This window comes from Solanum tuberosum, unplaced genomic scaffold (assembly GCF_000226075.1).
Source record: "Solanum tuberosum cultivar DM 1-3 516 R44 unplaced genomic scaffold, SolTub_3.0 scf00207, whole genome shotgun sequence".
Lineage (NCBI taxonomy): Eukaryota > Viridiplantae > Streptophyta > Magnoliopsida > Solanales > Solanaceae > Solanum > Solanum tuberosum.
The window spans coordinates 625,593-642,141 of record NW_006239133.1 but is presented as its reverse complement, the minus strand read 5'-3'; the positions used below and the strand labels follow the sequence as shown (position 1 = coordinate 642,141).

At 32.9% G+C, this 16,549-nt stretch overlaps 2 protein-coding genes and 1 long non-coding RNA gene across 3 annotated transcripts; 2 read left to right on the top strand and 1 right to left on the bottom strand.

Annotated features, from left to right (window-relative positions):
- Positions 1-1,441: 1,441 nt before the first annotated feature.
- On the top strand, positions 1,442-2,638 carry LOC107062200 (F-box/LRR-repeat protein At3g26922-like). The gene is made up of 2 exons (XM_015312563.1): positions 1,442-2,198; positions 2,286-2,638. Exons 1-2 carry the CDS (start codon positions 1,442-1,444, stop codon positions 2,636-2,638), a joined length of 1,110 nt encoding a protein of 369 aa, XP_015168049.1.
- Positions 2,639-6,280: 3,642 nt separating this feature from the next.
- On the bottom strand, positions 6,281-7,189 carry LOC107062199 (F-box/FBD/LRR-repeat protein At1g13570-like). Its single transcript, XM_015312562.1, has one exon. The coding sequence runs from the start codon at positions 7,187-7,189 to the stop codon at positions 6,281-6,283; it is 909 nt and encodes a 302-aa protein (XP_015168048.1).
- Positions 7,190-12,058: 4,869 nt separating this feature from the next.
- On the top strand, positions 12,059-13,913 carry LOC107062196 (uncharacterized). The gene is made up of 2 exons (XR_001474488.1): positions 12,059-12,590; positions 13,611-13,913. It is a non-coding gene; the product is annotated as an uncharacterized lncRNA (long non-coding RNA).
- The last annotated feature ends 2,636 nt before the right edge of the window (positions 13,914-16,549 follow it).

Genomic DNA, 16,549 nt, shown 5'->3' with positions numbered 1-16,549 from the left:
GTTACGATTGAATTACTTGATTATTTCATTATTGATACAAGTTTTATTTAGTTTACAAATCACATAATGCTCTTTAGTTTGCTACATTTTGCATTCATGTTTAATTCGCTTCTAATTCAACTTTAATATGTGTGTAATACATTTTTAATTCAACTTTAATTCATTCGGCAGTTTATTATGTTTCTTCATTTGTTATGATTAGATTACTTGTCTTCTATTTCGTTGGCGATTAGTTTGGATAGGTTGTTCCTACAAATAATTGAAAATATCTTTTGGAGTTTATATCTCAATTTAAAGAGTGTTTGATAAAGTTTAGAAGAGAGAGAAAGGGAAAAAAAGTAAGAGAAAGAGAAACAAAAAAAAGGCAGCAAAAAGAAAAACAAACGAGAAAGAACAACATAAAGAAAAAAAAGGGAGAAAGAGCGAGAGAGAAAAGGGAGAAAGAGGCAAGGGAGAGAGACAAATCTAATAAAATATATAGTATTGTTATATATTGCTATAAATGGTAATAATTAAAGAGTATATTTAAAATAAGTAATTATTTTTTAAAAGGGATCCACTCAAGTAATTAGCATATCATAAATATATCAAAAAAGTTATGACGAGGATAAATATAACCTATTTATGAGGTAGAGGGCAAATATGACCCTTTTCTGTAAAAAACATAACCAAGAGAAATATTTGTAATATTGTGTTTAGGGTTTTCTAAACCATTAAGAAACACTCAATTTTATTTTTTTTGCAAAACACTACTCTCATTCGACAACAACTCTTAATACGTATGCAAATGTGAAAAGGTGGAGACTACAATTTCTTAAAAAGAAGATGAAAAACTTAAGACAAGAAATATTTTGAAATCACATTTGACATTTAAATTATGAGTTATGACATATTAAACAAAAGAAACTTTTATCAAATTGTATACTTGATATATTATAGGAATTGTATAATTGAAGTTATTTCGTTTGAGCTTGTATATTTCTCTTCAATTTTTGTGCAACTTATCACACACTAATTATAATATTTTCAAAGTTCTTGTACTAATTAAGCATGAGATACATGGGCAACATACATGTTCAAGTATATATATATATATATATATATATCGTTATAACAACTCCACACAATTTAGCATGGAACAGACGTACAACGCACGTGCCCAGAACTAGTACTTATAAAAAGAGACTGTGAAATAAGGATATTCAGTAACGAAATAAGGAACTAATATTGAAATTCCTAGTTTAAAGGATAGGACGGAGAAATAAGGAAAAAAAAATATATTTTCCTCCTATTTTTACTCATCTTAAGTATACATTTAACCATTTATTTAGGGGAGATTAAGAAATACACTTAAATTTAGCGACAACCAGTAAGTATCGATACATATAAAAATAGGATTCCTATAAATTATATTAGGGTTGTGATCCTTCACCATACAACCATGGCTGACATATTGCCGGAATGTCTCGTTCAAAAAATACTCAGTTTTCTTCCTAGTTATAATCAAGCATCCAAGATGAGTATTCTCTCCAAAACATGGCTGCAAGCATGGTCGACTCTTCCCAACTTGAAATTCTTTTTATTTTGTTGGGAAGGCTGGGAAAGCCGTACAAAGATAGTGGACACAATCATGGAGAGATATGGGAAGGGGAAAATTCCTATAGAAAAGTTTGAATTATCAGAGATTTTTGTTGATTCTCTCCAACTTTTCCCTATGGTTGATAAGTGGCTTCTGATTGCACTTCAGAATAGTGTAAAAGAACTTGTACTCCACTTTAAATCATACCCGGCGCCTATTTTAACAATCTTGGCAGCCAAATCTTTAAGAGAATTGGTTCTGCACGATTGTACTCTTATGCCTGTTTCATTATCTTGTGGGGTTGTGAATTCCAATTCTTTGAGAAAGCTTTCTCTATCTAATGTAACATTAGACGAAAACATGCTTCAGACTCTACTTAATAGCTGTCCCTTGATTGTCTCTTTCATCGTTGAGAATTGTTCGGGACTGAATGTTCTTAAGATCAAAGCGGATTCACTGAAGGTCTTGAAGATTATACAATATTGCAATATATGTAACATTGATGCTCCAAATTTGGTATCCCTTGACTATAAAGGGTATGAAATTCCTGAACTTAACATTGCAAGAGAATCAAAAATCATTCTTCATTGTCTCCTCAGTTTAAATACGGCATGGTTTTGTAAGTTGAGGAAGTTTCTATCAAATCCGTCCTCTTGGTCTGAAGTTAGCCTTTGTATATTAAAATGAGATGAGATCAACATGACAGATTTGCAAATGGACCACATAGGTTCTAGTGGAGGGGTGGACGTTTTAAATCTCAATATGCTACTGATGGATGAAATTATAGAGTGCCCAACTTTTGTGGATGCTTTGCTATGGAGTTGTCATCCTGAGAGACTCAACTTAATCTCAATTGATATTGAAACAGTTACACGTTTAATTGATCGGTTAATGTATATGAAGAATTCGAGTCATTCTACATATTGTCATGGTTGGAATAATCAATTAAAAGAAATAAAAGCTTTTGATGGAAAAAATCAGTTGCTGCAACTAGGAAGTGAGGAGCTTGCAAAAAGGATTACGGAGGGGGAGAAACCTTATTTTATATTAGATTGGTGATGGAGTTAAGTTGTCTCTGTTTCGAATTGAATTCTAAAGTTTATTACTTCATTTGTTTTCCACATCTAGCTTTAAATTCTTGCAGTTCCGAAAATATGTTTCACTGTTTTCCATCTTCTGAGTTTGAGGGATTTTTCATTTCTCAATTATCCTACTAACAGCACAACTTATATACCAGTTTTTAAATCAGAAAGAGGGACTCTGTACTTTCCTTTCAATACCATATATAGAAAAACAATCCCCCTCCCTACATGTGCATTAACTTCATACTGCCTGCTGCTGGTTGATACCAAAATGAAATAAGAGTTTCCCATAAAATGGCTATTCATCTCTTACTTGGTGATGCATAACCATAGCACCTACGAATTCTGAAAAAAGTTCCAAGTTAGTTGAAGAAGCCATGATGAACAAAAATGTAACATAATGAAAGATAAAGGAAAATCAACATTAAGACTGGATAGTATCTTACTTTAACTCCTATTCATAATTCCCATACTTCCTTTTTTTCCATATCATGTTTCACTTTAAAGGTTGTGGTGCACTCAGCCACTTATAATCTTCATAAACTTGATTCATCATTGGAGTAATTGTACGAGTATTACTTAAAATTAAAATACAATGTTATATTCAAGGAAAATTTATGTGTCTGCCTTCATACATATGTACTTCTCCATGTTATACTCATAATCTAAACTGCATCTTTAAAAACTATTCGTGTGAACATAACACATCCCTATATACAAGAAAACGTTAAGCTAGGAAAAGCAGTACGGCCAAGTTAATTACATGAACAATTTTACAATATAAAATTGATGAAGAAGCAACCAATCACTTCCCAGTATCACATCACATGTGAATAGGGGTCTCAAATGGATGGTTTGGATGATGAAACTAGTCGGGTCCAAATGAGCCGACTCAATGACTCGCCCAAGAGCTACTTAGGCCAAAATGGATTGGGCTGAAATGAACTAAAAAACGAATCATATTTCAACCCACTCAATTCTTACTAAGTTTTAATTTCGCTTTATATAGAAACCATGACCCTCTCTTGCTCAAACAGATAGTCATCTTGCACATTAGCGAGCTAATATGTCAGGGTCTCAAGGATGTAGCTCTAATTCTCGATAATGTGTTGGATTGATTGTTATCCATGGACAGTCCATGTGATTGTTAAGAGTAAAACAACTAACACAGATCGTACATGTGTATCTCACAGTCTTGGTGAACAATTTGATTCAGTACGACTTCATTCGAGAGAATGAAAGCTATGTTAGGAACAACTAATTCAACACCTGTAGACTGCATTGAACGCAATGAAGAAGCATGGGTTTTCTAGTTTATACTTTTCATTGTGATGTACAAACTTTGATTAAATATGTGTCAGACAAGTTTAAATGGATGTCCTTATATTACAGTGTATGCAAACAGTTTTGTGGACACTCTCTGTTTTATTACTCTTCACCTTTTTAATTTGTTCGTCTCATTTTCTTTTTTGTTCGTTTAAAAAGAAAGCTTATTTCCTTCTTTTCGTTAACTGTTTAATTTTTACTTTTCACATGACATTTTCTTTTCAAACAAACTGGCATTTCATTAATGAGGGAATAGTACACGATTTGAAGTTTTTGCATACCAAACTTATATTTGGTGCTAAGGAGCACTAGCAAAGAGTGTGTCTATACAAACTTCAGTGTAAAAGCCCAGTTGCTTGATCCCTCTCTGGTTTTAATGTGAAAGCCATAATAATTCTCCCCATTGAGTCTCCACCACATGTCTACACACTCTAGGCAAGACTCATTATTAGGACTATAATTACAACTATAACATGTGGGGATACCAAGTCCTGCAACTTTATCATCTGTAGACTGTAGTGGATCTATTAAGAATGATATTTTGAAAGGAATATCAGAATGCCGAACTTTAAGAAACCTAGTATTAATTAGCATTACCCTTTTGCCTACGTATAGTACTCCAGCAGCGGCAAGTATGAAGTTAATACACGTGTAGGGAAGCGGATTGTAGTTGTATTTTTCCATTCAATGTAATGGTAGCAATATTTTTGAGTCGCCTTCAGTATCAATTTTTTGTTTCAGATGTGAAAAGATGGATGATTGTGAAAAAACTACTTGACATCATAGATTTGAAGTACTAATCCCATAAGGCATAAGTTTAGCTGCTAAAGACTCATCCCTATGAAACTTATCCTGTCTACTTTTTTAGGATGGACAAATATTTTCTCGAACCAATGAGAGCAGTTCAAATAGAAAAAGAAATAAAGAAATCTAATTACTTCACCAGAAAAAGAATCAGCTTTCTTATGCTGAGCAAAAAGAAAACTCTTCGGTTGTATTTAGAACTGAATTTCTTAATTAAAGGACAGTTGTAGTCCTCGGTTGAAATAAGCTTCTCCTAACGCGCAGTCACACATGTATCAGTTTGACACTCATACTGCAATCTACACAAATAGTGAAATGCAGCACTGCTCAAGAAGAACAAATCAGAACAATGTTGAAGCAGTTCGAAATTACAATGTGTCAAAGCTAAAATACATTGCTATGATCTGACATTGTCAACCAGCAGTGGCAAGTATAAAGTTAATACACGTGTAGGGAAGAGGATTGCTTTTTCTGAGACACCCTATGATATTGAAAGGTAAGTACAAAGTACCTCTTTCTGATACAAAAACTGGTATATATACTCTAATAAGTTGTGCTGTTATATATAATAGAGAAATGAAAACTCCCTCAAAGTCCCTATGAGCATCTCAGAAGAAGGAAAACAGATAAATATACCTTGCTCGAGCTCTGTACTACTGTAACAACGTTGAATTGTATTCTGACAAATTTACAACATTCTTCACCACTCTATTCGCAAAAATAACAACTTATTAGGTTGTCAATTTCATGCTTATGCAACTTTTAAAATTTTAAAGAAAAAGAAAGACTCATGTCATGTGTACGGAAGTGAAAGAATTTAAAGCTAGATGTGGAAAACAAACAAAATACATCCTGACAAATGAATTAACTGCATCACCAATCTAATATAAAATAAGTTTCCGTAATCCTTTTTGCAGGCTCCTCACTTCCGAGTTGCAGCAACTGGTTTTTTCCATCAAAAGCTTTTACATCTTTTAATTGACTATTCCAAGGTGTGCTTCCATGAGAAGTAGAATGACTCAAATTTTTCATATACATTAAACGATCAATGAAATGTGTAGCTGTTTCAATATCAATTGAGATTAAGTTGAGTCTCCCAGGATGACAACTCCATAGCAAAGCATCCACAAAAGTTGGGCACTCTATAATTTCATCCATCAGTAGCATATTGAGATTTAAAACGTCCACCCCTCCACTAGAACCTATGTGATCCTGATGAAGGTTGTTGTTTTTGTATGTGTTGCTAAGTGCTGTCATGTTAATACTTTTGTCTTGATATTTTTGGTTATAACTTTTGAATTAATTTTAATACAAAGTTCTAGAATGTAGAAGATATTGTAACATGTGGTGGAGCTTGATTTAAGCACAAAATAGGGAGTCAAGTTTCCAGGATTTAAGGGATCTGTCACCACCTTATGTATATATATATATGTGTAAGCTTTTGCTGAAGAGATGATCTGCTCCTTTTCTCCAAACTATCTCTCTATTATCATATTTGTCTTCTCTTTCTCTCCTTCAGATCCATTTGCAAATCTGTCATGTTGATCTCATCGCATTTGAATAAACAAAGGTTAACTTCAGACCAAGAGGATGAATTTGATAGAAACTTCCTCAACTTACAAAACCATGTCGTATTTAATCTGGAGATGCAATGAAGAATTATTTTTGAGTTCTCCAATTGACTTGACTCTCTTACAATGTTGAGTTCAGGAATTTCATTCCCTGCATAGTCAAGTGATACTAAATCTGGAGCATTAATCTCCCATATCCCGCAATATTGATGAATCTTCAAGACCTTCAGGGAATCCGACTTGATCTTTATAAGTTTCGTAGTCAAACCCGAACAATACTCAAGTATGAAAGAGACAATAAAGGGACATCTATTAAGTAGAGTCTGAAGCATGTTTTCATCTAATGTTACATAAGATAGAGAAATCTTTCTCAGAGAATTGCAACTCACAACCCCACTAGATAATGAAACAGGCATAAGAGTACAATTGTGCAGAACCAATTCTCTTAAAGATTTTGCTGTCAAGATTGTTAAAATAGGTGCCGGGTATGCTGTAAAGTGAAGTACAAGTTGTTTTACACCATTCTGAAGTGCAATGAGAAGCCACTTATCAATCAGAGGGAAGAGTTGGGGAGAATCAGCAAAAATCTCTGATAATTCAAACTTTTGTATAGGAATTTTCCCCTTCCCATATCTCTCCATGGTTGTGTCCACTATATTTATATGCGCTTCCCAGCCTCGCCAACAATTAACAAAGAATTCCAAGTTGGGAAGAGTCGACCACGCTTGTAGCCATGTTTTCGAGAGAATGCTCATCTTGGTTGCTTCTTTAAAACTAATCAAACAGAGTATTTTTTGAATGAGACATTCCGGCAATAAGTCAGCCATGATTGTATGGTGGAAGTATCACAACCCTAATTCCGGCAAAAGTTATACGGCACTAAAAAATTAGGGCATGTCGTCTCTATTTGCAAATTCTTTTGGTTACGCAAATAAATGGTTCAATGTATTTTTAGATGAGCAAAAATAGGGGAAAATATATTTCTTTTTTCCTTTTTTTTTCACAGTAGTATCCTTAAAACTAAGAATTTAAATAAGTATTATATAATTTCTTATTCGTTACTGAATATCCCTTAAATTAGGGATCCAGTTATTTATGTTATCCCTTTTTATTTGGAGCAACTTTTAATTAAACGAATCTGATTATATTGTTTTCTTTAAATTTATTTGTCCTTTGTTTTTTTTTGCAAAATAATTGATTTGTTTTCCTCTAAAAAGGTTTTCTCTTTAGCTTCATACAATATATCATAATTGTAGAGTCGTTAATATGGGCCAAGACCAGTTGGCTCGGTCTGGCCTAATCCGTAATTTGATAGGGTTGGACTAAGATTTTGGAGCTCATTAGAGAAAATGACTTTTTAGCCCAGTCTAAATAAGTTTGCTTATTTGTGAGACTCGAGAAATATGGATAGGACCGACCCGTGGATCAAATAAAAAATATTTAATAATAAATAAAAATAAAATAGAGTGTTCTTACTCGTAGGTGATCAGTGTTTCTTAGTTCTTACTCTTATTCTTTAAATTTGATTGAAGTATATCAAATGAAACTAAATTCAAAAATAGTATATTCTTATATTAATTAGGAATAGAATATTCTACAACAACTAGTAAAATTACTCGTGCCCCGCGCGAGAACTTAATATCACAAAATTTATAAAATAATACTTAAAAACTATCGGTCGTTAAAACTAAAACAATATATTATCTTTACATATAAGATTACATTGTAATGAACATTAATAATGTAAAGAAAAATGATTGATAACATCTTATCATTTATCCTTCAATCAATAATCTTTCTAGTGTGTGTTAACTGCTTCACCAAAAGCATTGTTAGCCTTATAAAAATGTTGCAATTTTAGAAACATGAGCAATTAAAAGGGAAAAAGATGAACAACATAATTTTCTTTAATTACTTGTTCATTTTGTATTAATAGAGGCTAATTACTAGGCCAGTTTATGAAGGAAGGTAGTAAGTGTTAAATTTGACAAGATTCAAAGATGAATTAATGTGAAGATTTGGTAGAGAGATAATTCTTTAATATTGGTACAAAAGTCAAGATAGTAATTTGTAGGTGAAATTTAGGTAAACCATAAAATGGTTTCACAAGTTAAACCTTGACATTTTGACACAATGTGATGTCATGGATGACATCAATAGGAAGAATTCACTCCTATAAATAGATAGCTCCTAATTCATTTGTAACACACCTCTCACTTGCCTTCTCATCTTCTAAGTCATTTGTTCTTTTTTCTCTCTTGTACTATTTCACTTGTACTCTTTTGGAGTGAAATAAATATTGATTGGCTGTGTCCGAGGAGTAGGCAAAAGAAACCAATTTTTTGTCGAACCTCGCAAATTCCTGGTGTTCCTTTTATTGTTGTCTCATTTACTATTTATTAGCTACCTTTAGATATAGTAGTTGTGATTTCATCATGCTCTATATATTCGGCTTCCGCAACAATTGGTATCAGAGCAAAGGTATTATCTGGGTATGCTTTGTGGTTGCAGCACAGTTTGAACTTCCACATCATAAAAGATTTACTTTGGTCTTTGCAATTTTAGCTAGTAAATAGTATTTGTAGAAAAAATGGGAGACAAGAAAAATAATGAGTCCACATCGAATGTCAATAATACGTCATCATTGGCGTCTTCGCTTATGACAAGAATTGTGTCAAATGTGAAATTTGCAGTTGAAATTTTTGACGGGTCAGGACATTTCGGAATGTGGCAAGGCGAGGTCCTTGATGTCCTTTTTCAACAAGGGCTAGATAATTCCATAGAAGAAAAGAAATCAGACAGTGTAGGAGAAGAAGATTAGAAGATTATCAACCGTGTTTCTTGCGGTACCATTCGATCTTACCTTGCAAGAGAACAAAAGTATCCATACACAAAGGAAACATCTGCAAATAAATTATGAATTCATTGGAGGAGAAATTCTTGAAGAAAAATAGTCAAAATAAACTTTACATGAAAAGAAGATTGTTACGCTTCACTTATATTCCTGGGAGCACAATGAATGATCACATCACCAGCTTTAATAAGTTGGCGATAGATTTGCGGAATATGGACGTGACTTTTACGGATGGAGATATGGCCTTAATGTTGTTAAGTTCACTTCCCGATGAGTCTGAGCATCTTGAAACTACTCTATTGCATGGAAATGATGAAGTATCTCTCAAAAAAGTTTGTTCTGCCTTATATAGTTATGAACAAAGAAAGAGAGAAAAACAAAAAGGCGGCGAAGCAAAAGCTCTAATTGTAAAAGGTCATTCTCAAAAAATCATATGAGAACAAAGAAAGGGCTATCCAAGTCAAGATCCAAACTCAGCAAATATCTCAAAATCATGTTAGGGAAATCCTGATCGCAAAGGCAAGGGAGATGAGACCCCAGACTCTCGTGTAAGCGAAGGACATGTTTGCAATCGCGATCTTCGCAAAAGCGAAGGCCGAGTTTTCTGGGGTTCACTTTTCCAAACCAGAGGTAGCTTTTACGACATCAAGGAGAGTTTATGCTTGCCATTTTGGGGTTTTACCCCATTTTTCCCTATTTTGAGTTTTGAAATATACTTGAAGGCAATTCTAAAGAGATTTCTTGTGCTGAATCATTTGGATAAATCTTTGTGACCCTAAAACTTCAATTCCATTTTATCATTTATAGATTTTAACATCAAAACTTGAGATTTTGATTGGCAAATGGCAATGATTTTCAAGAGCTTGAAGTCTAAAGTAAATGGTGATTGTGAACTGATTTTAATTCCTTTTTTGAAATGGTTTTCACCAATGAGTTCCAAATGCCTTGGGTAATGTTTTCAAATGAAGATTTTTGGATTCAAACTTCATTTTTGAAATTGGGTTCTTGAGTTGATATGGCCCTTTTTTCAAAATGTATGATTTGGGTGTTGTTATTTCTCGAAGCTTATTGTGATTACTTGATTGAATTAGGTTGTGTGGCTTTGGACATTGTTGAGAAAGGAAAGACTCAAGTCTTGGATTGACTTTTGATTGAATTGAGGCAAGTGATCATAAAACTTGTAGAATCTTGTATTTTTCTTCATTGTGTGTGTTGGGGAGTGATGAAAATAGGGTGATGAATCCATTTATTCCACTTGATTAATCTTAATAAATAAAAATGGGATTAATGAAAAAGGCAACATGTTGATCATAATGCTTTGTGAATTGCCTTGTTGGGGACCCTAAGTTATCGACTGATGAAATGTTTTGATGGCATTATTTTGGACTTAAATTGCTTGAGTTGTTGTATTTTCCTTATGGTGTGAAATTACTTATTTGCATTGATTTCTTTGCACTTTGATGAGACCTGAGATGATTAGGCCAAAGGAAAATGGTTCTGGTAAGTGATATGAAATAAACACGAAGGGAAATGGTTCCAGATAGTGATATTGTGCCAAAGGGAAATGGTTTTGGCAAGTGATATGATATAAAGACGAAGGGAAATGGATCCAGCAAGTGCTACTATATAAAGTCGATGGGAATGGTTCCGGCTAGTGATATTGTGTCGATGGGAAATGGTTCTGACAAGAGTATGATTATTGTGATTTGATGCATTTGACACTTGTGATTGATCGACTTGACACTTGTGATTGACCTACTTGACACTTGTGATTGTTCTACTTGACACTTGTGATTGATCTACTTGATACTTGTGAATGATCTACTTGATACTTGTGATTGACATACTTGAAACTTGTTGGTTGTTGAATTGTGATTGTCATGCCTTGTGAACTGTGTATTGTAAAACTATTAGGTTGGTCTGATTTCTATACAGTTTGTAGTTGAGGAGGTTCGGTTGGGATGAAAGGAGTACTCATATTCAAGCCTAGTTTTACTTTGTTTAGTAGGTTGCTTGTTGAGTACCATCTTGTTTGGTACTCACTCCTTGCTTCTACATTTTTGTAGGTTTCGAGCCCGAATCCTTGTGATTGCTCTTCTTCTATTTTCGAGGCTTTCGAAGGACTTTGAGAGGTAGCTGTTTGTCATCCGTGCGGGGCCTCTTGTTCTTTATCTTATCTTTTGTTCAATTCTAGATACAAAGACATTGAGACTTGTGTTGACACCCAATTTTGGACCTCCACAATATAAATTAATAATCGAGCTTCTTAAATTCCAAACGATTTGAAATAATTGACTTCATAAATTTTAAAATACTTTTCAAGTCATTTTAAGTAATTTTGTCATTTTTATAATTTTAAATTTTTTTAAAAATAAATATATATATTCTATATAATTTTGTATATATTTATTATATTAGTATTTGGAAATTGTCTCAAAAGACTTTAGTTTTACCTAAATATTTGGTTAATTAATTTAGCTAATTATTAGTTTATAATTAAATTAATTATTTTACAATTGAATTAATTATTTTATGTCGTTAAGATTAAGAAGCTCGTTAATTAATTTATGAAAATTTATCCTGTTGCAAATTTTAGCCAATTGCTTATCCTATCCTTAACCCTTTAAAAGACCAAAAAATGGGCTTGTTCCACGACCCAATTCTTCCTATTAGCAGACCCAATACAATGCAATTCTTATTTCCTTTCCTCTAGCCCATTTTTTTTGTTCAAGCCGGCCCATTTCTTAACTCCAATTCAAATCCCTGCCCACCAATTCTCTTTACAGTAGTACCAAGACCCAACTCATCAAAGAAAACCAATTACAATACATACACCAGCATATACATACACATATCAGACCGACCCGACCCCACTTCACCTCTTCTTCTCTCCTACGCGAGAACCAAAAGTCAAGAGCTGCAAACCCAGAAATCGCGGACAGCAGCCAAAATCGCGAGCAGTACCAAACCCATACGTCACCCATCTGCAAACCCATAACCCTAGCAACCTAATCGATCACTTCGTCGTCCCCTTTCCCCCCTTTTCACGGGAATTCAGCTTTTTCCCATCCCCTTTACTGTGGCTTCGAAAATACCAGAAGAAATTCAATTTTTTGTTTGAATTCTTAATGGATTTTCCCCCAAAATGATTTTTTCTTCTTCTATATATTCTCTCTTTCAATCACTGTTTAGCAGGGGATTTTTTGGATAAAAAAGGGAGGATTTTTTCAGACACTAATTGACCGCCCTAAAACAGAGCGAATATCATCAAAAGAAAAAGTTGTTTTACTTTTGGGAGCTCATCGAAATCGGCTCACAGTGGTGGAAGTTCTTCGTGGTCAAGTTCGAGTCCCGGCCTCGCTGCCCCGGAAAAGGTGATCTCCTAGCCTATTTTAGTTTTTTTTTTCCTATTTATGTGCTAAGTTGTTCTTTTTTGGAGCCTGCTCTGTAGTTCTTAATTCTATTTTCTCTTAGATTGAATTCCGTTCATGCTATTGAGTCACTACCTTGATATGTGTTTGTTCAATTAATTATGTGTCTTAGGCTAAGGGTCCATTTTCTCAAGAATTTTGTTTTGTTCCTTTCTTTCTAGTTCAGAGCCTTGTAGTTGATCATTTGTTATTCAATATTTTTGAATTGTCTACATTCTTGTTTGAATCTTATTTATTGTCTGCTGAAGAAATTGTTTACTATTTTCCTTATATGACTTAGTTTGAGAATAAATTGTTAGTTATCTTTTCCCCTTCAATACATATCATATGATCTTTGACAATGTTATTGATTTTAATGGCTTGATTTCCTAGCCTAGTTTCCCATGTTCTTTATTTTTAGGAGCAACTCTTAATAGTTTCAGATTCCATAATTTAATTTGCTTAGTGGATTATTTTTATCCATTTTTGAACAAGTGTGGTTGATCCCAGGAAGTTTGGTTATTTTTTAGCATTTGGAAAATGTTATCTTGTTAAATGGGTTGATTTTAAACTAAGTGCATTTGTTTTACATTTTCTTGTTAACTTAAGCATATTTGGTTGTGTTATGTCTTTCTTAGTTAGCACAGTTTGATGTTTGGATGTAGCCGAATCAATCATGCTTGATTTGCTAAGTTTCAGCTTCTTCCATTTGTTCATCACATAGCTAGTATATAATCTTCAAATAAGCTCAAAGATTTAGAAGTGTTCAATGTGTTTTGGAATAATACCATGCGCTGTGATTGATTTCCCTAGATGATAATGCAATGTGGTTGGAAATTAATAGTGCTTACATGTGGTCTCTTCCAATTCTTGGTGTGTAAGGTTAACTGCAATTGAATTTGCAATGAAAATGCCAAAGTTTCCTTTAGTTTAAAACTAGTACATCAATTAATCTTCTTATTCTATTTGCTAATTTGTATTTAGTTGTTCACTTTGTGTATGTCCGAGTGAGTCCTATGTACTCATGTCTACACCTCGCATTTCAAATGGGTCTTGGAGGCCTAAAACTCCCTCTTATCAAGTCAACCTCATCATTGGGAGCATATGGAATTCGGAGAGGAAATATATGTTATAAAAGAAGCTGAAACAGGTCTTGAAAAGTAGAAAAAGGGGTTGTATACAAGATGTATACAGCTGTATACACTTATATACAGGTCAAAAACGCAAAAAAAATAGGGCGGAGGCAAAACACAGGTGTTCGGAAGCAAGAAATACATGAAAGGGGCCGATATACACGCTGATATACACTGATATACATCAGGTGTATACAAAAACGGGAATTGGGTTAAACCCAAAAAATAGCAACGAATTTGGCCCAAGAAAGGCCCAAATTCAATCTCTCCATTTCTCTTAAATTATTTAATTGCGATTATTTATTGTTTGTTGTTTATTAACTCTAACTTTAAAACTATTAATTTCCCAAAAGATGAACTATATTCTTTATGTTAGTAAAACCTTTTTATCAACTCATGTACTTTATTTGAAAATCTTTAGTCAAAACTTTTTATTTATTCTTTAATTAACTTAAAATGGTCCATGCTTAAATTAACCAATTTGGTTTAAATTATTATTTTAAAAGTATATCAAGTAATTTCTAATTAATCTAGCTTTGTTAAAATTCTATCCACTCACACTTTAATTCAAATGTTCATTTTGGATCCTCTTCTCTAAAAGAATAAAAATGAAATAAAATGTATCATTTACTTGACTATTTTTCTCAAAGTTAACCAAATATTGTAAATTATTATTCTTATGTTAAATCATTTTTTCTAAAAAATAGTCAAAATATATTTTAGTCAAGTCGCAGGTCAACCGCATGTTAGCAGAGACTTCGAATGCTTAAACCCTTCTCGAAGTGTAAATTGAACTCCGAACCCTCTTTGGTATTTTCAAATGATTTTTTCTGTTTAAATCTTTGAAAATTATAAGTTTTCTTAATTTCTTTAAAAAATTAAGTGGCGACTTTTTTCTAAGTATTTTTCTCAAATTGTTTTATACTTAGAACATTTCAAAAAGTGATTTTTCTAAAGATAGGAAAATTACGGCATAACAACTTGTACTTATCTTTCAATTCTTTTTTTTTTATATTAGTGGCTTGTACACGTGACAATCATGTTTTGGGGGTTATATTAGAATGACTTAAGTTTTTCGTTCTTATGTTATTCTTGTTTTACTTTCTGCATTTCTTTCGTGTTGTTGGGTTGAGGCTAACTTGTCATGGTCGGAATAAACGAGTGTCATCACGTCCATTTTTAGGTTGTGACACCATCATAACCATACTTTACAGAAAAATATGAATAATAATCTTACTGAAGGTGGTACCTTATGATCCACTTTTTCGTAATGTCTACTACCTAGTTTAAATAAAATTATGATTCAATTAAAAAGTTCCATATAGATGCAAGTTCTTTAACGACCTAAAATCAAGCACAAAAATAAAGATCTTATCAATAGATTTGGTTATACAATATCAAAAACTAATTAATTAATTAGAAAAATCTTTACTATATATGTTTAAAAATGGAAATATTATAATTCTGACATTAGCCTAATACTACCCCAAAATAATGTAGTACACATTTGAAAGAAAATTTAATATCAGATTTATTCAACCGATAGCAAAAAAAAGGGGGAAATATCCAAAATAGGTTTGTTTGAAATTTTCATATGAAGATGTATATGTAAGAAGACTTCGACAGTACGTAGTCTATAGAAACTCAAATGGAATCGGAAGCGTCCCGTCAATGGAGAAAACCCACAAAGTCATTGTTGCCATTCTCCATCCTTCCACCACATCTCAATACTGATATCCTCTTAATAGGGGTTCAGTCAATGGACTGATTTGTCGTTCTAATAATAGGGGAAAACATTTGTGTCTATTGAATCCATCAATTAGAAAGCATAGAAAATTGCCTAATTTTATAACTAATATAAGGGATGCAACTCGTTTCAGTTATGGTTTTGGATATGATGAATTTCATGATGACTATAAGGTAGTGGCATGTGTTGACTATCATGGGAGTTTGTCTTCCGTTAAGGTCGAAGTCAACATATATAGTCTAAAGGGTGATTCTTGGAAAAGTATCCATTTCCCTCAGGATTTGGTGCAATCCTTTAATTGTGGTAAATTTGTGAATGGGAAGCTTCATTGGGCTAATATTAATGGTCCTTTGTTGCAAATGGGTTGGAACATCATTTCTCTTGATTTGACTGACGAGAAATGGAAAAAGGTGGAGCAGCCTTGCTATGGTGAAGAAGATGGTGTTTTGGTGTTGGGAGTACTGGGAAATAATCTTTTTGTCATATGGCAATGTCTGAGTTATGAAGAAGATCTACATTGCTTTTACTTGTCCTGTGACGAAAAATTTTATGATGGGCGAGGCACACATACTGTCAGTTGTGTGAGGCCTCTTTTGGCTGCCACATGTATAATGTGGGACCCATGATGTACTTGTTTCCTTACTTTTTCTTTTCCAATTTCAATCTTTTCTTTTATTTTTTCTTTCTTGCCTGCATTTTCTTTTTTTTGCTTGTTAATTGCTAGTGTAAATTTTATTTTTTATTTTTTGTTTTAATAAAGAAACTTTGAAACTCACCCACGGTATTTGTTATATATTTTATAAACCTATTACTATTTATTTGAGGGGAAATTAAAGTAATATGTCGAAAAAAATTAAATTTATTTATTTTTGGATGAATTTAAGAAAACTAAGGATAGTGAGATTTTAAAAAAAATTGAAATTTCTTCAATAAAGTAAAAATTCATGTAATCAACCAAGTGAACTACTAAAATTCAATCGGCATTATTTATTACACTTAAATATATAATTTAATTTTAATTATTTAAATTTTAGTCATTAATT